At 43.0% G+C, this 23769-nt stretch overlaps 1 protein-coding gene across 7 annotated transcripts in view; it reads right to left on the bottom strand.

Moving 5' to 3' along the window:
• The window catches only part of TLN2 (talin 2), a 448850-nt gene that overhangs the window by 99651 nt on the left and 325430 nt on the right, over nt 1-23769 (bottom strand). For 4 of the 7 annotated variants that reach the window (XM_060151222.1, XM_060151260.1, XM_060151236.1 and 1 more), the window contains 7 exons: nt 18901-19035; nt 16847-16975; nt 14526-14664; nt 4044-4252; nt 3065-3184; nt 1821-2018; nt 633-772 (listed from right to left, as the gene is read on the bottom strand). In XM_060151222.1, coding sequence (XP_060007205.1) covers nt 633-772; nt 1821-2018; nt 3065-3184; nt 4044-4252; nt 14526-14664; nt 16847-16975; nt 18901-19035 — 1070 coding nt within the window. The remainder of the gene's footprint in view (nt 1-632; nt 773-1820; nt 2019-3064; nt 3185-4043; nt 4253-14525; nt 14665-16846; nt 16976-18900; nt 19036-23769) is intronic. The other 3 variants (XM_060151243.1, XM_060151251.1, XM_060151268.1) reach the window with 1 other exon arrangement.

Raw genomic sequence — 23769 nt, 5'->3', positions numbered from 1 at the left:
GCCAGAGTGGCCCTGGAGCAGAAATTCTCTTGTATGACCCAGTTCCTCAGGTGAGAACAACAGGAAAGAAGAACGTTGACCTTACCCCAAGTTCAGATTCATGTTTTAACATATTTCCCAAAACAATTTACTCCTCCCCACCGCCCCATTCATTCTGAGCTAGAGCCCTTCTGCACGTGACGAAGTGAACATGTTTAAATCCATCTAATTAACATTGGTGCCAGGCATATAGTAAGACTCAAGAAATGTTGAATGGCTAGTTGAGTGTCGGTTTTTTTAATACTTTTCAACATCTTCTGGTTTCTTTTTAATGAACTTATATTACTTCCATAATCTGAAAGATAGTAATACTACTTTCAAAAAAAATCTAAGCCACTACGTTTATACCTCAGTGGGGGCCTTAAGACTAAGCAAGTCCTCCTGAAAAGGCTTTAAGAGGAGACAGAAGGCATCTTTAGGGGAGAAAGCGCATGCAAAGGAGCCCGTTTAATAAGACACCAGCATCTCTGTCACTCTCGCCTCCAACTCTGACAACAGAAGGTCAGCACTACTTCTTCGCTCAGCAAAGCAGCAGGATGTCTGGTGGATCTTGCAAACACCACACACAAACGCCCATTTTGTTCCGCTCTTACCTTGCAGCTGCGGCCAGGAGATTTTTTGCATTGGGTGCTCCTGGGTCTACAGAGAGAGACTTGGCCGCTAACAGCAGCTTGCTGGATGCCATCGAGATGTTCTTGAGGTTCCCTATCACTTGGATCTGGTCTTCTTTCGTCTGGAAGGTCAAAAGGAGCCAGAGTCATTAGGGGCTGTCCATTTCTCCTAGGCAGCATTCAGAGCTAGGAGCAGCACCTTGAAACGGAAGCAGGTTATCTGTCTAGGTTGCGTTAAGTCCAATTAGTCAGCAGATGCCTAACTTGTCAAGACTCTGCCCAGTGTCTACCGTTCCCCAAACAGATATCCGGACCAAGATGCACACAGCAGGACAGAAATCCAGCCCAAGTGGGTCAGCCAAGAGCTGTGCTGTCTCACAAGAGTGGGCATGAATGGGGGCGGGAGGGAGAGAGCGAGCGAGAGAGAGCACACAGACAGGGCCACAACTCCAGCATCTTGCTCAACAATGCTGGAGGTATCAAGGGGCTTGTCCATCTCAGCCTGGCACAAACTACCGTCACTGTCTGGACATTTAGAGCTGACTGCATCCCAGAAGCTCCCGACTCTGGAAAGGATACATTTCTCACCTGGCCTGCCATCCGAGAAACAACCCTTTGTAGATAACAGAGTAAAAAACACCCTGGGTACCACTTTTAGGGAGTTCACAGGAGCTCGCCAAAAAATAAAACAACCAGCTCCATAAGCTGACACCAGACCAGTCACCCTCCCTTGTTCTAAACAAGGGGTTTATCTGTTCATCTGAAAGAGGTAAGTTTGAATCACTTGACACTCAGGATCAGACACAGCCTTTTCAAGTGGGCTCCCCGAACTTCAAATACGTGAGTTTTTACAGTATTAAACCACATTTGAAGAATAGGATGCAGAGCTGCCCTCCCTCCAAAAAGCATGAATAAAATGATGAGTTCTGTTGGAGGATCGTGGGAAAAGTTATCTGTCATTTCCAGGAAGAACTTCACACATAAGCTAATAGTATCTTTGGGAATGCCATTCCTGTGAGCTCATGGAGCTCTCTGAGCAGCAAAGACAGTGTAAAGGTGTGGGCTGCCCACAGCTTCCCCGCTCCTATTTGCCACTTGGCCGCAGGGGACGACGGTCCACCAGAGTTGAGAGGGGCAAGGGTCAACTCCACTCAGCCACACCAGCCTCACCTGAGCCTGGCCCGCCATCTCAATGCCGGCATCGAGGAATTCATCGAAATCATCACTGAACTTCCCGGAGGCTGCAGCCAGCTCTCCGCTCTGGCCCCGAGTGGCGTGGACCACCTCCCCTGCAGACTGGTTCAGATCGGCCGCTGCTTGGTTCAGTTCACTCTGGGCTTCCTGGAAAGGCTTCGTGCTCGGAGGTAACTATGGCAAGAGAAGGCACGTTGCAGGAGAAGTTCTACTTTGCGTAGGAGAAACAAAGGTAGTACGTTGCAGAGGGAAGACAGACTCTCCTGGGATGCAGTTGTGAGTCATCTAGACTAAAAGGCTCTGTGTGGTCTGAGCCCTTGTTAAGGTTGACCTTCAAAATATGTACATTCCCGTGAACACCTATTCAGTGCTAGACATAGTGGATCTAAAAATGGTAAGGACAGCTTTCCTCAGGCTTCTGGTCTCCTAAGTGGCAGAGCCAGGATTCACACCTGGGCAGTCTGACTCGGGATCCACTCTCTGAACCAGCACTCTATCTTGGGTTTCTCAGACGGAAACTCTCAAAGGTTTAGCTTTCTGGAACTAAAAGGCAGATGCTATGAAACTTTAAATCCTATTCTTCTAAACTAACAGCCATCACTTTTATTCATCAGTTGGTCTTTGCTAACAATATACTGAATAGCTTTTCCACAGAAGTGCCACTAGCAGCCCTGTAACTGTTTGTGAAAAGTTCCAGAGAGTTAAGCTAGATATTAGTCACACCACACCCACTGCTTGCATACCTGATATATGCCAGGGACCAGGCAGAGAAGAACCAAAGATGAACAAGGCCAAGTACCCGCAAAGGGGACTCACAAGACAGGGACGGGACCAGGCCCCAAAGTGAAATTCCACAGACGGCTCACTCTCTCAGTGAGTCCCTGACACTTGTATCCCTTTATCGCCTGATGGTCACTGCCTGAGATGTCCTGATAAGAAGTTAGATGATCATATACCCCCTCCCCCCCATTCCTGTCTTACTGGGATGACCTGAGAGCAAACAGCAACATGGGCTCAAAGAAGAAGTAAACTTTAGAAGCTCTACCTGGGAACTCGGCTGATCAGACAGTAAAACAAGGAAAAGGCAAATCGACAGGAAAAACAGGACTCCTAAGGGAAAGGCTAGCCGCTCAGAGGTCCCCTAGAGGGGAGCAGACTCCACCCACACCTAAGGTGAGCCCAGTCCCCCAGGCACCCCTGCCCGAGCCAAAACCTCTCACCGAGTCCACCAGCAGCTTCTTGCTCGACTCCCCGATGCTCTTCAAGGCCACGTCCACATCCTTCTGCCCAGGGAGGCAATTCACGCAGTTATTCAAGGAGTGAGAGACAGCTTTGGCCACCTGAATACACAGAGGGAGAAAAGCCCCAACAGAAAGCAGGTTTCAGGGCAAACATTCTTGCACGTGTGTTGGGAGTGAGCAGAGCTAAAAGAGATGGGGAACTGATCTGCCAGCGTCTGCCTGACACTGTTTACCATTAAATCTCCTCATCTAGGCCACTCACTGGGGTTAACATCCTGTCTTAGCACAGGGTCTGACACAGCGATACAGCACACCCTACCTGCTCCCAAGGCCAGGCCAAGTCCTGACTGTGGCTCAAATACAACTCTAAAAACAAAGGTATCCAACACCAAGAGGACGAGAAATAGCTGCCTTCTAGAGAGCCCTGCAGAGGTCCTGAGGTGGAAGGAGGCCCTGAGTCCTTGGGATCACAGTTAGCCCGCCCTGGGATGGACTTACGCTCAGCGACCCTCTGATGCCATCATCCCACACCTCGCCCTGCCCAAGGGCAGGCGGAAGGTTCTGAGCACTTCCAGACCAACTTGGAGTTGCCCACGTGCTGCCTTTTAAGGATGTGTGAGGCTCCTTGTCTACGCTCTCTGGTAAGAATCACCTGAAGAGGCACTAGAGAGTTTAAAGCACCGAGTAGCTAAACCAAGCATATCTACCTCACCTCCCAGGCTAGGAAGAGGGATATACGTAAGCACACACAGGCCCAAAACAGACATGCTGCGTCCAGGTCCTTCACGTTCTAACGGCAGGTCTCAACCAAGCCCCCCATACTTTCTGTTGACTGAATTAAGCAGGTCTCACGTTATGGGGGCTACCATGCGAGGCTTCCAAAACTGCTCACACCGGGCAACAGCCTGTCCATGCGTCCACTTCAGGGATGACCTTGACGGCCACTTCCGGGCCTTACCTGGGCTAGTCTCTGCTGACTCTCCGCATCTCCAGGTGCGATCAGCGCCTGCTTGGCTTCCTGGATGAGCATGGCCGAGCCCTCCATCACGTCCCGGGCGGAATCTAACATGGCATGCACAGCCGCGGGGTCACTCGTAGATGCAGCCACGCCCCGGGCAGCCTGGGCCAGCGTTTTCAGAGCTTGGGCCGTCTCTCGAGCAGCCACCCCTGGGGATTTAAAAAAAAAGAGCCCGCCAGACTTTCTATTAGATTCCATCTAATAGATGGAATCACTTTTACTTGGGAGTAAGCCTCTAGACTAGAGGCTTCGAGAAAGGAGAGAATCCTTGGACAGTGCCTGGCACAGGTGGGTTCCAAATTGCTTTTTATAAAATTTGAATTGATGTCCTTCTCAAAGAAGTAGCTAAAGCCATTGGCTCTGGACTGCTCCAAGAGGGATGTTACCACAAATGCCACGCTAAACACCATTTCCCTCTGGTTCCTGTCACTCCCACTACCCCACCTGTCCCTAGACCTAGAATACCAAGTGCATAGTATCGAACTCACAGATGAACCATTCAAGTTCCCTTTTCTTTCCAGTCATTTTTATCGGGGCATAACTTACATGCAACAAAGTGAATGAGTCTCCCTGGGCAGCTCACTGAATCTGTACCAATGTGTACACCCACGTATCTGCCATCCATTTGGAGAAGGAACATTTCCATCACCTGTGCCCTTTCCCAGTCAATATCCTCTCACACTGGAAGTAATCCCTATTCTAGCTTTTATCACCTTAGACTAGTTTTACCTGTTCTTAAACTACGTGTTGATGGAACCACACTGTATGTATTCTTTTGTGTCTGGTTTCTTTCTCTGACCACAATGCTGTGAGATTCACCCGTGCTGTTCCACATAGCAGTACATTGCTTTTTCTTGCTGTGTCGTATTCCATTATAGGAACACAGCAACATCTGCTTATCCCTTCTTCTGTTGCTGGACATTTGGGGATTGTTTCCTGTGTGGACTATTATGAATAAAGCTACCGGAAAAGTTCTCATCCCTGTGTTCAGGTAGACATATGGAATTGATTCTCTTGGATTTAAATCTAGGAGCTGAATTGCCGGGTCACAGAGTAAGTGTGTATTTAGCTTTGGAGGATACTACCACACTTCTTCAGAATGGTTTTGCCATTATACACTCCGCCAGCACTATATATATGAGAGTTACAGTTGCTCTTCATCCTGGCCCATACTTACTAGTGTTAGATTTTTTATTTTATCCAGTTCTGGTGGGTGTATAGCATGCGGGAATCTTAGTTCCCCGACCAGGGATTAAAACCACGCCCCCTGTAGTGGAAGTGTGGAGTCTTAACCGCTGGACCACCAGGGAAGTCCCTCACTGAGGTTCAATTCTTATATCCCTAGTGAGCAACAATGTTGAGCACTTTTTCATACACTCAGTGGCTGTTTGGACATCCTCTTTTGCGAAGTGCCTGCTCATCTTTAAATTCACTTCTAAAGATGATGGGATTCGGAGATAAACTATGCATATAAACTAGTCCTTAAAAACTACAGTGCCACCTCCCATAAAAGAAGAGGCGCCTTCCTACATGGTACCTAGTGCTTGGCGCACCCAAGAAAAGGAAGGAGACTGGAAATGCCAAGGCACGTAACAAAAGGCTCCTGGAACCTGGGGAACTGCAGAATAGCCAGCCTCAAAGCTCATCTCATCGAACCATTTCAGATGAGGCCCAGTGCTGAGAAGCATCTTGACCACGGACACACCTTTAGATCTGAGGTTAGTTTCTTAACTTCGGGGTCAGACTCTGCACAGTGTTCTTTGGGATAGAGAACTACAAGGGATTCTTGTTAGAACATACAACATCTGCATGAAATATTCACAGATGACTTGCCCTCTCACTACACTTTGAGGTGACTGTATCTAAAGCCTTCGGCTGGATGGTCTCTAGGCATCCCTGAGCGTGGTCTTTACCGCCGCTGCTTCAGCCGCGTGGGCACAGATGCAGCAGGTGGTCCTCTCTTTACTAGGGACGAGGCACCGAAATACAAGAAAGAACACAAAAGGCCCTGGGGAATCCATAAATGAACTTCCCAGAGTTGCAGACTGGCTCATCTGTAAATACTTAGGAAGTCGCATAACTGGGACATAACTCTACAATCTAATCAAGGCAAATTACAAAGCTGCCCATCTACCATTTATCACACGGCACTTCCGAGCGCAGCATGTGGAATGAACACATTTTAAACAAAGTGTTTTATGTGGCAGAGGAGAAAGCATAAAGATAAGTAAAGCCAAGGTGAAGGAGAGAAAAAAGCCAAAGAGAAGAGTCACTGCATTTTTTTTTTTTTTTTGGAGACATCAAGGAGGGTTTTATTGTTTGTTTTTTACTGGAGTATAATTGCTTTACAATGTTGCGTTAGTTTCTGCTGTACCGCAAAGTGAATCATCTATATCCCCTCCCTCTTGGACCTCCCCCCACCCCCTGTATCGCACCCATCTAGGTCATCACACAGCACCGAGCTGAGCTTCCTGTGCTATACATCAGGTTCCCACTAGCTATCTATTTTATACATGGTAGTGTGTTTATGTCAAACCTAATCTCCCGATTCATATTATGCTGAAGCTTCTGGCCCAGGGTGGAAGGACATCCTTGCTCAGAAGGGCACCCACCAGGTGTGGTTAAGACCTCGTCCCGCTCTGCTGCTGACAAGCTGTGTGGACTAAACAGCCGCCGCCTTTTCCCTCGGGGTCTCAGTTTCCCACAGGTTATAGCAGAGGCTGAGATCCCAGCTGTGACCACTGAAAATTCTAGGCTGTGATTTCTAGACCTCTCCTCTTGCCTTCCTCGTTACCACGTGGACTCTTCAATCTATTTCTATTTGAGTTGTATTATTTTGGAAGAATAAAACATTTATCATACGCCATTAGAAAAGTCATGTTCATGAAAAAATTATTTACTGAAAAGGCTTTTATAGATTCAGACAATTTTTCCAAAAGGCAGAAACCAGAAGAGCGGAATTCCAAAAGCCGAGGTATATCCACCCCACGTGTTTTCTGCTGAGGACTCACTATGAAATCTCAGGGCACACCAAGAATCCTCTTTGGCGGCATTAGGTTTCCCGCAAAGTGGAAGCCACACCAACAAAAGAATGAAACAAGGCCACCAGATGCCAGGGAGCAGATGACCATCCGAGGCTGTACGTGGCTGAATTCACAGCAATATTCTCAATGGTAACGATGAGAATCATCAGAGTCCTATCTCCGAGCAATCACCACCCTCCCCCCCCAAAATTGTTCCTGGAGTCAAGGGTGCAACACACCCCAGAAGTGCCAATGCAAAACACTGAAGCAGACTCCCTGCTTCAATAACCACAATCCCTGGAAGACACAGATGACGTTCCCAGTATTCCTGCCGTCTAGATCTCAAATTATATTCAGCAACAGTCTTAGGGAGACACACTAGTCATATGAAATACAGGGGAATTCTCTGTAATAGTAATTACTCCTGATCAGAATTCACGTAGATTGTGTGTAGACAGCATTAGACCACGTATCAAGCTCACAAGGTAAAAACCAAGTATGCAAGATTTTTTAATCTGTCCCAAAGGATCTGGAAAGGGTTCTGTCTATGTAACTGTACCCAGCCGAGAAGAAATGCATTTTGAACGCTGTACTGGCCAAATAAAACCACATCTGCATTAGAACCTAGTCCAGTGGCAGCTCATGTGTTAACTTCTGAGTATCCCACACATCTTAGGTATGGACGAGGGAACTGACACCCAGGGAGAAGCTGTCCACACTCGTGCTCTCTCCCTGCTTCCCATCCATTCTTCAACCTTCCTGTAATTGCCTTCAACAGGGAGAGCAGTGACCTTGTTTTTCCTTAAGCCAGTGGATGCTTCTCAAGTCCCTCCCTGCAGTGTCTTTCCAGGCAGCAATTATCTCTGTGAGTCGAGAGACATCCCTCTCTCCTGGTTTCCATGGTCTCTCCAAGGCTGCATGTTCTCGTTTCTTTCAAGGATTTCTAATGCTCAGCCTTCTCCTGAAATACTTGGGTTCCATAGGGTTATATCTGATAAAATTGTTCTCACTCTACCACTTTCCCTTATGCAAACTTAGCTACCCCCATGGTTTCAATCATTATCATTTTATTAAACATTTAGAAATATTTATCTCCAGCCCAGACTTCTCTACTGAGTTCCAGAGGTAAATATCCAGCTGCCTAATGGGCACCTCTCTGTGGATATCCTGCAGGGATTTCAAACTGAATCCATTTAAAGTTGAACCTGGGACTTCCCTGGTGGTCCAGTGGTTAAGAATCCGCCTTCCAATGCACAGGATGTGGGTTCGATCACTGGTCAGGGAACTAAGACCCGCATGCTGTGGGGCAACTAAGCCCATGAGTTGCAACTACCGAGCCCACGTGCCGCAACGAAAAGCTGCAACAAAGACCCAGGGCAGCCCCCCCAACAACAATAATAATAATAAAGTTGAACCTGGCATCCCTAAACTCCAGCCCTCAACATGCCTGCCAGTGACCCTGTGTCTCCATCACAGTGACTCATACAACTCTTCGTTCAGCTATCAGGCTAAACTTAGAGCTGTCCGTGTTGCTTTCCCTATTCCCATTCCTACCAACTTCTAATCCATCACCAACAACCGTGAGGTCTCTTTTTCTTTAATCCATCCTTCATCTCCACTAACAATTCTTATCTGGATGAATGCAACAGCCTTCTCACTGGTCTCCCTGCCTCCAACTTTGCTTCCCTCCAATTTATCAGCACACGAAAAGAAGGGCAAAGTGCATTAAGGGCAATCGAGACTGTGTCGACAGATGCAAATTCTTTAGTATTTTCACATGCTCTGAGCTTCAATTTCAATGTATTTAAATTGGCTTATGAGGCCTTTTACGATCTGATCCCAGCTGACCTTCCCAGCCTTATCCTCTTACTCCCTACCCCCTTGCCTTTTACTTGGATCCTCTCACTTCATTTCATCAGCCTTCTTCTCCTGCCTTTGGGACTTCACATATGCTGTTCCCAAGTCCGCCACCACCACCTAGTTGGCGCCTGCCAAAATGAAATGGGGATACTTCTAGGCCGTTCTTCAGACATCAACTAGACAGTCTGTCATCCTGGATGTTATCAGTATTGGATGATGCAACTTGTGAAGCAGTCTTTCCTTCATTAAAAATCCATTTCATCATCTACACAAAATCTGGCAAGATTTCAGGAATGTGTAGAAGTACTTGAAACTACATCTCTCATATGCCCTAAGCTTTTAAGAATTTACATACACTTTTCTTTCTCCTTGAAAGCTAAGTGAGTCGTAATAATCCTTCAAACCCCGATCAGGTGTCAGTTCCGCTGTGGAACGTTCCCTCACCCTCTCATGAGGACAGAATTGTACATTCTTACTGTTGCAGGTACTATATTACACTGTGCCGTGGTAACTCTTTTTGTGCTCCTACTGTGCTCCTATTTTCAAAGTAATAAATATACACAGTTTTTGAAGAACCAAAGAGGATTTTCCTTATAGTGATGGAAAGAATAACTTATTGCAGATGAACCCTCCCCCTCAGAGAAACAACTAGAAACTCTGGAAAAATACAGACAAAACATCTGTTTGAAGGCACTGGAGAGATACCAAGGAACCAAGGTAACGAAAGCCAAGACCTTGGAAGAGAAATAAAGTACAGAGAAGTGAGTACAACACTGCTTTCTCCCCTTCAAGGCATTTTCTAATTTGTAAACTGTTGCCCAGAAACTGAGAGGCTGAGCAAAACTTTCTGAAGTCGCATGGGGATGGGAAGATAAAAGAAGCATAGTTCTGAGCTCAACAATCAGAATGGCCCTCATAAACATCACAGATGTTTAGACAGGAGGCACGAAGGGCTACACCCTACAAGGTAAACTGGAAATGGACTTTGCAATATCCAATCAGTTCGGTTCCGCTCGTATTACGGTGATCTTCTCCTTTTTTAACCACCTGCTAAAATAAAAGATTAATCCTCTGTACGGAAGAAAACACAATCTAGAGCCTCAAATTATTTCTACAATGTAAATACCAATGATTAGCATTAAATTAAAAAAAAAATCAGAAACATCAGGAGATAAGGTCAGTAGTTGAAAACCAAGAAGAGAAAAAAAAAAACAGAAAACAAAACAGATAACAAGACGCCTGTAGGTGATCCTGACATTGGAGTTATTGAACCTAGACTTTAAGTAAATGTAAAAACTATGTTGAAGAAATTAGATGACAAGATAGAGAATTTCAGCAGAGAAATGGAAAGTACAAGAAAGCCAACAAAAGGTTATTATAAAACTGAAAAATGTGACATTTAAAATTAAAAACTCAATAGAAGAGTTTGAAGGTAGGAGGAATAGTGAGCTGCAGATAAATCCAAAAAAAACCCACACAGAATAAAGCATGGAGAAGAAAAATTATGGCCAATATAGAAAAGAGCATAGGAGACACACAAAACAGTGAAAATATCTAACATAGGGGGTAGCTGGAGTGTACAAAGAGGAGAGAAAAAAATGGGACAGAAGCAGCATTTGAAGATATAGTGGCTGAGTTTTCCAAAACTGATCTAAGACAGCAAATCCCATCTTTAAGGAGTACTAAAACCCAAAGTGGGATAAATAGGCAAAACGACACAAAACAAAACTCCTCTAGGCACAGTGCTTGAAAACCAAAGACTGAGAAAATCTAAAAAACGAGTAGCAGAGGGGAAAACTAAAACCACATGACCTGTGGAAGGGTAAAGCGACAGCTGACTTCACCACAGAAATAAAGGAAGCCAGAAGACAATGGAATAACACCTTCAAGTGCTGACAACGGAATAACACCTTCAAATGCTGGAAGAAAATAACCGCCAACCTAAAATTTTACAACACGTAAAATTATCTACCAAAAATAGAGGCTAAACAAAGGCATTTTAAACAAACAACAACTGAAAGAACTGGTCACTGCAGACTCACACTAAAGGAATTAATGCAGGGAGTTCTTTAGGCAGACAGGAAATAATCCCAGGTGGAAGCACATTGCAATGCAGAAAGGAATGAACAGCAATGGAAAGGTCAATATGGAGGAGCATTTAATCAATACTGACTATGAAACAACTTTGAGGCAGTACTGAGGAGGTTAAATATATGTAGAATTAAAGCACTCAACAACAATGAATGAGTTGGAAGAAAGGTCAATGAAGTTTAAGTGTCCCAAGATTCTTGCACTGTCCAGGAAGAGGTAAACATACTAACTTATATTGTACTTTTAAAAAATTGTTCAAGGGCTTCCCTGGTGGCGCAGTCGTTGAGAGTCCGCCTGCCGATGCAGGGGACACGGGTTCGTGCCCCGGTCTGGGAAGATCCCACATGCTGCGGAGCAGCTGGGCCTGTGAGCCATGGCCGCTGAGCCTGCGTGTCAGGCGCAACAGGAGAGGCCACAACAGTGAGAGGCCTGCGTACCGCAAAAAGAAAAAAGAAAAAAAAATTGTTCAAGAATAGGCAGTGAGGGGCTTCCCTGGTGGTGCAGTGGTTGAGAGTCTGCCTGCTGATGCAGGGTACGCAGGTTCATGCCCTGGTCTGGGAAGATCCCACATGCTGCGGAGCAGCTAGGCCCGTGAGCCATGGCCGCTGAGCCTGCGCGCCCAGAGCCTGTGCTCCGCAACGGGAGAGGCCACAGCAGTGAGAGGCTCGTGTACTACCAAAAAAGAATACGCAGTGAATGTACAACTAATAAACTAATCAAGGGAAGAGAAATAGATTTTAAAAAGCACATATAAATCTGAAAGAAAGCAAGAAAGGAGAGAAAAAGGAGCCTAGGATAGGTAGGACATATAGAAAAGAAATACAAAAGAAGATGACAAATACAAAAGAAATACAAAAAAAGATGACAAATGCAAACCTCAATGTATCAGTAATTATATTTTATATAAACAGACCAAATACTCCAATTGAACGGAAAATACTGTCACATCAACAAACAACTCCTCCCCCTCTGAAAGAACAACTACATGATACGCATAGGTATGCATGCATACACATGCATTAAATATAAGCATAGAGAAAAAATGAAAGTAAAAGATTTATGACGCACACTCTAATGAAAACAAAAACTTCTACGCAAAAAACTATAAAACAGTATTGAGAGAAAGGAAATCTAAATAAATGTAGAGATATACCACATTCACAGATTAGAAGACTCAGTAATGTAAAGATTTCAATTATCCCCAGATTCAGGTAACCCCGATCAAAAAAACAAACAAATAAAAAAACAAGCGAAAGGTTTTTTTTGCGGGGGAGGGTACATATTGACAGGTTGATTCTAAAATAGATGTGGAAATACAAAGGGTCAAGGAAAGTCAGCACTAACTTGAGGAAGAATAACAAAGACAGAGGACTCACATTATCAGATGTTAACACTTAGTATAAAACTGCAATGATTAGGAAAGTATGGTACTAAGGTAAGATCAGGCAATTAAAGCAATGAAAAAGAAGCAAAAGTTCAGAAACTGACTCACATTTATGCCCTTAATTTATAATGAAATTGCCCTCAAGACCACTGGGGATAGGAGGGTCGCTTCAGAAAGTGGTGCTGGGTCAAATGGATGGATGCCCTGGTGCAAAAGCAACTACACTAGGACCCTGTTTGCCCACATATAAAACTCAATTCCAGGTGGATCGTAGTTCTAAATATGGAAGTAAAACAACAAAGCCTTTAGAATATAACAGAGAAGAATATCTTCATGACTTGGAGAAGCAACATTTTTAAATCGGACACAAAAAGCACTAACCGTAAAGGAGAAGTATAAGTTGGACTATATTAAAATTTAAGTTCTGTTTATCAAGAAACACCTTTAAAACAGTGAAAAGGTAAGCCACAAGATACAAGAAATACATATATATGTGACAACTAACTCCTGCAAATAAATAAGGAAAAGGCAGAAAACTCATATTTTAAAAAAATGGGCAAAAGACATGAAGGGATGCTTCACAAAAGAAGGTACCCAAATGGCTGATAAACTGAAAATATCCTCAACTGCCCTGTTCCTCAGGGACATGCAAACTAAAGCCATAATGTGATTCTACTACACACTCAACAGAATGGCTAATGTTGACAAAGCAGATGTGGTGACCAGGATGTAGAACAAGTGGAAATTTCAGATACCGCAGGAAGAACTGTAGCTGAGTGGCCGCACAGCCTATGACCCAGCAGTTCCCCTGGGATGCCAAAAATGCTCATTACTTGATCTTGGTGGGGGTTTTTCAGGTGTATTCAATTTGGGATAACTCATGAAGATATACATTTAGGACTTATACTCTCCTCTGGATGTATATTATTCTTTAATAGTAATGTATATTTCAAAAAAAAATATTCAAGCCGTACTATTATATAACAAAAGCAACAATCCATCTCCTCTTCACCTGATTCCTACTTATAGAGCCACTCAGTTCTTTAAGGTTTCTTCTGATGGATGGATGGATGGATGGATTTATTTAATTATTTATTTATGGTTGTGTTGGGTCTTCGTTGCTGCATGCGGGCTTTTCTCTAGTTGCGGTGAGCAGGGGCTACTCTTCGTTGTGGTGTGCGGGCTTTTCATTGCGGTGGCTTCTCTTTGTCACAGAGCAGAGGCTCTAGGCATGCGGGCTTCAGGAGTTGCAGCTCGTGGGCTCAGTAGTTGTGGCTCGCAGGCTCTAGAGCGCAGGCTCAGTAGTTGTGGCACATGGGCTTAGTTGTTCCGTGGCATGTGGGATCTTCCTGGACCAGGGCTCGAACCTGTGTTCCCTGCACTGGCAGGTGGACTCTTAACCACTGCGCCACCAGGGAAGTCCTGACGTAGTTCTCATTTTCAAGTAATGGGCTAATACTGAAACTTCTTGTTGTCTCCATTTTAGATAGAAACAGACTTCCGACTATGAGAACATTCTTTTTTTTTTTTTTTTTTTTTTGTATCACCAGGTATTTTTCCTTATACATTCTGTTCCTTATACAGTACTCCTGGTTCAGGGGTACCTGGTGTCTCCAGGGCTCAAACTCTCCCAGAGTTTTGCAGCACCAATCAGCTTGCTTCTTGTTAGCGTCCCTATCCCTGGACAACTTCAGGTTTTTATTTATTGGGGTCTCTCAGTTACCACTCATCTGTCTCCTTCCATCTTCGACAACTTCATTGAGATCTTATTTGTTTTCTTCTCTCTCATTTTCTTTGACTTTTTCTTTCTTTCTCTCCTTTAGTGGAATTTCAAGAGACATACACAGTTGCAGAGGTCTATAATTACCATCTGCTTATAGTCTAATAGGGGTGACTCAAATAGTTTGGGGGAATCATATTTGATTAGTCTTTGTACGCTTAGCATCAAGCCCAGTAACAAGCATGTTGAAAGTGCTTGAAAAATGTGTGTTGAACTGCTGAAATAAAAAAGTCAGGTTCACTGTCAAATCAACAAACTCCCCACACCAGCCCAGTGGTCTGTACCTGGCCTCAGGGCATCACGAAGGGTGTGAGTCTCACCTGTGTAGTGCTCATTGCCTTGAGCAGCACAGGTCAGGAGCTGCGCCATGGAGGAGCCCACTGCTTTAGATGTACTTCCCAGGTCCTGAGCACATTTTTCCAGCTGTAAGAAGATTCAAGGAGGAAGACAGCTTAGAAGAGGCAAATCATCCACTAAAGTCTTAGCCCCCAAATAATGCAGATCAAACTTCTGGGCCTCAACTCTTTCCCACCTAATACACCAATGGCACTAAGAAGAAGTAGGGTGATAGAGGGGAAAGAACCCAGGCTTCAGGATAAACAAATGAGTTCACACCCTGCCCTCTGCTTCCTTTCCCCACTTGCTAGCTGTTGAGAGATTGGGGTAAGTCACTGAACTCTCCCAGTCTCTGTGTCCTGAGATCACAGTATCTAGCTCAGAAGGTTTTCAGAGAATTAACGTAGGTACTCAACAAATGGTAGCCATTAGTATTATGCTTTCAGAAGCTAATTCAGAAGTCTGCAACAAATCCTTAGTGAGAATTAATTATGCCTTAGCAGGAAGTGAGCAGACATCCAGCTGTTCCACCTTCCTGGCACGTGGGACCATTAACATTGTTCAATTTGATCATTATACTTTGCGGAGTTCTAACCAGAGGGAAATGCAATAGGAATAGAGGTTTGGGATGGTAAATGAGATTATGAAAACGGGCAAAGAGCTTGCTTCCCATGACGAGCACGTCGTCTTGCTTTGTCAACGGAATAAATAATTCAGAGAATAAAGTCAATAAAGCCCTACGGTAAGGGTAATTATTCAATTACTAGATGAGGACAACATTTTGGAAGAGAACTTCCGGGCACGCTGCGAGAGTTCAGAAAAGCATCAGGAAATGTAAGCAGTTTTAACCCCACAACATGTTTTCTAAGAGAGGCATTTTCTTCAAGTAAAAAACGGAGCCTGGTCCACTGTAGCCAACAGTATAACACAGTACACACATTTGTTTAGGGCAAACAATTTCTTTAAAAATTACATGTTTCTTGCATGCTAACTGACCGGTTGTTTTATGTGAAGGCAGAATAGGTGTCATGGGCTCCTGGAGCACAGAAGTCTGCAAAGGGATACCTGGACCACTTTGCAAAGCTGCTGGCTCAGGAGCCAATACTGACTTTCTCTTTAGCCGGGGCACCTTAGTTAAGTGACTTCCTGAGTTTCCTGTTTTTACTATCAGGGGTAGCTTGATTTCACAAATATTTTCCGAATGCTTCCTATGTACCAGGCATTGTTCAATGGTAAATTAGATGCTCTGGTAGTCCTTTTATACTCTAAAAGTTTTTAGTTTCTATCCAAAGAGCAGCAGTAGTTAAGAGTAAAAGTTCTCACTCTGAAAGATCAAGGCATGGGTTTTGGAGTCCTATAGATCCGGGTTCAACCCATGGTTCTGATGCTAACTGCCAGGTAACATTGAGTAGAACAGGGCACCTTTTTTTTTCCAGCTGTAAAATGGGGTGAACAACACTTGTTCATTAGGTTACTATCAGGATAAACTAGGCTGACTGTGTGTGTACACAGTGCATAAGAGGTGCTTAATAAATGAAGCTATTTTATTAGTAATGTTCAGGAGTGAGGGAAAGGAGGTACGTACAAATGAGGACGACTGGTAAAATTTTAGCCAAGAAAACCCTGGCACAGGCATCAGGAGGTATCATAACGTGATCAAATGAGATTTCTGGAGCCAACATTCCACTTGCTGTTGTGGCTTTACTAGAGTAAAGTGCTTTGCCATTGCCCACCCCAGTGCCTTGCACTATGGAAATTTTTTTAAACACGACTGTTGAAAATATATTCTGTGTTTATAACTTAATTGCCACCCATTTCGTAAATAAAATACTTTAGACATAGAGGAGATTGGGATTTGCCTACAGCTAGTGGATGACACAACCTGGACCAAGAAGCCAGAACTCCGAGGTCTAAACATAGCTCCTCCAGCTGCACTGGGCATTCTTTTCAGAAAAAGCCTGCAGGATTAGAACACTGGCCTCAAACGCCAGCAGGTCTTGTTAATGGAAAAGAGGGATGAATAGGAACTGATGCCTGGTCATCCCCAGCCACACCCCAGGCAGGTACACACAGGCCCATCACCAGAGGCCCCCTCAGGGCCATCTCTATCATAAGACTGTTCCAGAGAAATGTGGCTATTCTAGGGCTTTGCATTAAAAACACTTGAAACTGAGACACACTGACCACCCCTCCTCCCCAACTCTAAAAATGCCGTGACTTTCTAACAGAGGTAGAGTCCCAGACCCCAGCTGCCACCAACATCTCCTACCGTCTCCCCTGGGAGTGGCTTCAGCTGACTCTCCACGGCAGCCATCTTGGCATCCTGCAGTTCACTCTTCAGGGTCTGCACAGTGCTCAGTGCTGAATCGATTTCCATGGGACCACAGGCTTCATGGGCCTGTCAACAGAGTTGAGAATATGTGCACAACAGTCTGCTCGGGAAAAGCATCCCCAGTGCCTTGCAACATAGGAAATTCCTTTCTGGATACAACCAATGATTCTCCAAATCTAGCAATAGGAAGCAAGGGTAACAAGCATTTCCTGAGAGCACAAAATCACGCTCAATCAGGACCTCAGTCCTAAGTTCCCTAAATAATCAATTATGTGTGTCTCATAACTGGATATACTTAAATTTTCCTTGAAGCTGTTTATATCAGAAATACAGTACCTCTCAAACGAAGAGGATCCTTATTCACTGTGTCTGGGTTCTAGACATGGGGCACCTAGCACAGTATGTGTGCACACAAAAACTTGGGAAGCATGGGGTGGATGAAGGAACGAATAAACAAATGAACCCAGGACGCTACAGACAAGTCTATGTCAACCTTACTGAATCTCTTTACAAATTTCTAGATTGTAAACCATTATCGTTCCATACTGAAGGCTATGAAAGATTTTTTTCCTTAGTAAAAACTTTTAAGAAAACTGCTTCATTCTGGTGATCATCTAGAACAGCGGTCTCCAAATGCTTTGATCACACACCCCCAACATGCATGTTAATAAATTATACCCGTAAATGTTAGTAAATGATACACATACAAGTATATTAAATGCTGGTGTATCTTAACTTCTTTCTTTTTTAGATAACAGTAACAACAGCAGCAGTACACACTATTTGATTGATTTCTATGTGTGAGTATTACTAGGTGACAATACTGAGGCAGAGAGGTTAAGTAACTTGCCCAGGTCACAAAATTAGTCAAGGGCAAGGCGAGAATTTGAATGCAGGTGGTCTGATTTTAGAGCCTGTATTCTTAACCCCTACACTATATACTAAAATCATAAAAAGAGTCTTCCTGAATCCACTGCACAGTGTTGCCTGGGTCCCACTTCGGGGATCACTGCTCCAAAGCAGTTGTTGGAGGTGGGTGTGTCGTTCGGTCACTGAGAAAACTTGTTAAAATGCAGATATTTGGGCTCTATGACCAGAGATTCTGACTGGGGTGCTCAGAGGTGAGGCCCAGGAACCTGCACCCTAAATGCCCCCATGTGATTCCAGTGCAGATGGTCCCTAGACCTCTCTTTGAGAAAGAGAGCTCAAAATAACTTTTTTATTAGATATAACCTAAAACTCTAGATATTTTTCTTTGGTGATGTAGTGCACTGTTTATATTACAAATTCAAATCAGCTTCTAACCTTCTTCCCTTGCTCATATATGAGGCTGCCTGCTTCTATAAAGGGCTTGTTACAATGAGGAAAAATGAATTCATGCTAGAACTTCATGCTAATACCACATCAAACAGTACAGTAATGAGGCCCTTTGGTAATTAACACATCCCAGAGACAGAAACGCATTAATCCCCAGTTCTGTTCTATCGAGGATCTTGTGAAGGTGAATGCTCCCATTTAAGAGGTGGAAACCTCTCAGGGCAAAGATAATATAGATGATCCTCCAAAATAGATTTGCTGCCTATATAATGTCATTAAGTTCACAAGATAACACCTGGAAGATATCATCACTTACTGTGCCCACAGTTTACCTGGCACCAAGAAACTGATGACTGGTCTCCCCTAAGACTGTGAGAAATAGATCATTGCTTGTCCCAGGGCAGGGGAGGAGGGGAAGTATGCAACTTAGCATAGTTTAACCAAAGTCATCTGTAACCAGAAGGTGATAACTACGTCGAGGAGATAGCGGCTAAAAGGGGCAAAAGCCAATCCACACGAGCATATTTAGTGATCAAGCAGATGAAATGGACAACTGAACCAAGCAATATGCCAGGCAGCGTTCAGGCCCTGGGGAGCACCCAGGTCACACCAACAGTAAGGAATTAAAAGCTCCGCTCCTGACAAGCTAACTGCCGTGACCAGGGTCCACTTGCCTTCTGTGATGCGGTACGCAGCTCTGCCAAGCTGGTGGCAAGGTTCTTGGCACACTGGCTCAGCTGCATGGCTGCAGCCTGGTCGCTGACAGTGGGCACTGCGGCTTTAGCAGAGGACACCATCTTGCTTCCAGGCTATGGAGAGAAAAGCTGAAGGTAAGACAGCTCCTGGGCAGCAAGAGTCAGAGTAGAGACCCAAACAGCAATGCCGCCTTATCAGCCAGAACCTACTTTGCCCTAAAACAAGGAATATTAAAACCATCTAGTTTCCCCCCAAAATTGCCAACCGAAATCAGATACTCTAGGGCAGTACATTCTAAGAATATTTGAAACGGAAAGTATGTGCCTTCAGACTGGCTGAATGGATAGAAAAACAAGACCCATATACATGCTGTCTACAAGAGACCCACTTCAGACGCAGGGACACATACAGACTGAAAGGGAGGGGATGGAAAAAGATATTCCATGCAAATGGAAATCAAAAGAAAGCTGGAGTAGCAATACTCATATCAGACAAAATAGACTTTAAAATAAAGACTACTAAAAGAGACAAGGAAGGACACTACATAATGATCAAGGGATCAGTCCAAGAAGAAGATATAACACTTGTAAATATCTATGCACCCAACATAGGAGCACCTCAATACATAAGGCAAATGCTAACAGCCATAAAAGGGGAAACTGACAGTAACACAATAACAGTAGGCGACTTTAACACCCCACTTAAACCAATGGACAGATCATCCAAACAGAAAATAAATAAGGAAGTGCAAGTTTTAAATGACACATTAGACCACATGGACTTAATTGATATTTATAGGACATTCCATCCAAAAACAACAGAATACACTTCTCAAGTGCACATGGAACATTCTCCAGGATAGATCACATCTTGGGTCACAAATCAAGCCTTGGTAAATTTAAGAAAATTGAAATTGCATCAAGTATCTTTTCCGACGACAATGCTGTGAGACTAGATATCAATTACAGGAAAAGATCTGTAAAAAATACAAACACATGGAGGCTAAACAATACACTACTTAATAACGAAGTGATCACTGAAGAAATCAAAGAGGAAATCAAAAAATACCTAGAAAAAAATGACAATGGAGACACGACGACCCAAACCCTATGGGATGCAGCAAAAGCAGTTCTAAGAGGGAAGATTATAGCAATACAATCCTACCTCAAGAAACAAGAAAAATCTCAGATAAACAACTAACCTTACACCTAAAGCAATTAGAGAAAGAAGAACAAAAATCCCCAAAGTTAGCAGAAGGAAAGAAATCATAAAGATCAGATCAGAAATAAATGAAAAAGAAATGAAGGAAACAATTGCAAAGATCAATAAAACTTAAAGCTGGTTCTTTGTGAAGATAAACAAAATTAATAAACCATTAATCAGACTAATCAGGAAAAAAAGGAAGAAGACTCAAATAAACAGAATTAGAGATGAAAAAGGAGAAGTAACAACTGACACTGCAGAAATACAAAGGATCATAAGAGACTATTACAAGCAACTAATGCCAACAAGATGGCCAATCTGGAAGAAATGGACAAATTTTTAGAATAGCACACCCTTCCAAGACTGAACCAGAAAGAAAGAAAAAATATGAAAAGACCAATCACAAGCACTGAAACTGAAACCGTGATTAAAAATCTTCCAACAAACGAAAGTCTAGGGCCAGTTGGCTTCACAGGAGAATTCTATCAAACATTTAAAGAAGAGCTAACATCTATCCTTCTCAAACTCTTCCAAAATGTAGTAGAGAGAGGAATACTCCCAAACTCATTCTATGAGGCCACCATCAACCTGACTCCAAAACCAGACAAAGATGTCACAAAGAAAGAAAACTACAGGCCAATATCACTGATTAACATAGATGCAAAAATCTTCAACAAAATACTAGCAAACAGAATCCATTAGCACATTAAAAGAATCACACACCATGATCAAATGGGGTTTAGCCCAGGAATGCAAGGATTCTTCAATATATGCAAATCAATCAATGTGACAGACCTTATTAACAAATTGAAGGATAAAAAGCATTTGATTGCCTTGTAATCGAAGTGCCCGAGTTTGTGTTTGTATTTATGATTGTGTTTGTATCAAATGGCATCATGGAGTGCTGCCTGGCTGAAGGTTTCAAAGTCATAAGAATAGAGGGAAGAGGTCGGAGAATTGGATCACATGGAATATGAGAGTATAGATGTAGAAAACTTAAAAAGAAGAAAATCTGTACTGTAGCATCTGGTATCATGTTTATTTTATAAGTGTATATATTGTTCAGATACTAACTAGGAAAAATTCATTAACAATAAATATGCTATGAACTTAAAAAAAATGATAATCTCAACAGATGCAGAAAAAGCTTTTGACAAAATTCAACACCCATTCATGAAAAAACTCTCCAGAAATCCAGAAAGTGGGCCTAGAGGGAAACTACCTCAACATAATAAAAGCCATACATGACAAACCCACAGCCAATATCATTCTCAATGATGAAAAACTGAAAGCATTTCCTCTAAGATCAGGAATAAGACAAGGGTGCCCACTCTCACCACTCTTACTCAACATAGTTTTGGAAGTTTTAGCCACAGCCATCAGAGAAGAAAAAGAAATAAGATGAATACAAATTGGAAATGAAGAAGTAAAGCTGTCATTGTTTGCAGGTGACATGATAGTATACACAGAAAATCCTAAAGATGCCATCAGAAAACTACTAGAGCTAATCAATGAATTTGGTAAGGTAGCAGGATACAAAATTAATGCACAGAAATCTCTTGCATTCCTATACACTAACAATGAAAAAAATCAGAGAAATTAAGGAAACTCCCATTTACCATTGCAACAAAAAGAATAAAATACCTAGGAATAAACCTACTTAAGGAGGCAAAAGACCTGTATGCAGAAAACTGTAAGACGCTGATGAAAGAAATCAAAGACAATACAAACAGATGGAGAGATATACCATGCCCTTGGATTCGAAGAATCAACAGTGTGAAAATGACTACACTACCCAAAACAATCTACAGATTCAATGCAATCCTGATCAATTTACCAATGGCATTTTTCACAGAACTAGAACAAGAAAATTTTACAATTTGTATGGAAACACAAAAGACTGCAAATAGCCAAAACAATCTTGAGAAAGAAAAATGGAGCTGGAGGAATCAGGCTCCCTGCCTTCAGACTATACTACAAAGTTACAGTAATCAAGACAGTATGGTACTGGCACAAAAACAGAAATACAGATCAATGGAACAGGATAGAAAGCCCAGAGATAAACCAATGCACAGATGGTCTCCTTGTCTTTGACAAAGGAGGCAAGAATATAAAATGGAGAAAAGACAGCCTCTTCAATAAGTGGTGCTGGGAAAACTGGACAGCTACATGTAAAAGAATGAAATTAGAACACTCCCTAACACCATACACAAAAAGAAACTCAAAATGGATTAAAGACCTAAATGTAAGGGCAGACACCATCAAACTCTTAGAGGAAAACATAGGCAGAACACTCTATGACATAAATCACAGCAAGATCCTTTTTGACCCACCTCCTAGAGAAAGGGAAATAAAACCAAAAATAAACAAATTGGACCTAATGAAATTTAAAAGCTTTTGCACAGCAAAGGAAACCATAAACAAGATGAAAAGACAACCCTCAGAATGGGAGAAAATATTTGCAAACAAAGCAAGTGACAAAGGATTAATCTCCAGAAGGTACAAGGAGCTCATGCAGCTCAATATCAAGAAAACAAACAACCCAATCCAAAAATGGGCAGAAGACCTAAATAGACACTTCTCCAAAGAAGACATACAGATTGCCAACAAACACATGAAAAGATGGTCAACATCACTAATGATTAGAGAAACGTAAATCAAAACCACAATGCGGTATCCCTTCACACCAGTCATAATGGCCATCATCAAAAAATCTACAAACAATAAATGCTGGAGAGGGTGTGGAGAAAAGGGAACCCTCTTGCACCATTAGTGCGAATGTAAACTGATACAGCCACTATGGAGGACAATATGGAGGTTCCTTAAAAAACTAAAAATAGAACTACCATATGACCCAGCAATCCCACTACTGGGTATATACCCTGAGAAAACCATAATTCCAAAAGATATATGCACCACAATATTCACTGCAGCACTATTTATAATATCCAGGACATGTAAGCAATCTAAATGTCCATGGACAGATGAATGGATAAAGAAGATGTGGTACATATATACAATGGAATATTACTCAGCCATAAAAAGGAACAAATTTGAATTATTTGAAATGAGGTGGATGGACCTAGAGTCTGTCATACAGAGTGAAGTAAGTCCGAAAGAGAAAAACAAACACCATATGATAACCCACATATACGGAATCTAAAAAAACGGTACTGATGAACCTAGTGGCAGGGCAGGAATAAAGACGCAGACGTAGAGAAGGGACCTGAGGACAGGGGCGTGGGAGGGGAGGGTAAGCTGTGACAAAGCGAGAGAGTAGCACTGACATATATACACTACCAAACGTAAGATAGATAGCTAGTGGGAAGCAGCCGCATAGCACAGGGAGATCAGCTTGGTGCTTTGTATCGACCTAGAGGGGTGGGATAGGGAGGGTGGGAGGGAGGCTCAAGAGGGAGGGGATATGGGTATATATGTATACATATAACTGATTTACTTTGTTGTACAGCAGAAACTAACACAACATTGTGAAGCAATTATACCCCAATAAAGGTATTCAAAAAAAAAAGTATGTGTCTTTTGGGGTGGAGTGGGAAGTAAAACTGGGCTAGTGGCTTGAAATTCTTATTTAAAACAGATTTGAAAGGGAGTTTCTTATTAAATATGTTTGTGTTTCTTGGAAC

Source organism: Lagenorhynchus albirostris, chromosome 1 (genome assembly GCF_949774975.1).
Source record: "Lagenorhynchus albirostris chromosome 1, mLagAlb1.1, whole genome shotgun sequence".
In the NCBI taxonomy this organism is placed as follows: domain Eukaryota; kingdom Metazoa; phylum Chordata; class Mammalia; order Artiodactyla; family Delphinidae; genus Lagenorhynchus; species Lagenorhynchus albirostris.
The sequence above is the reverse complement of the archived record's forward strand: the minus strand, read 5'-3'. Positions and strand labels throughout refer to the sequence as shown.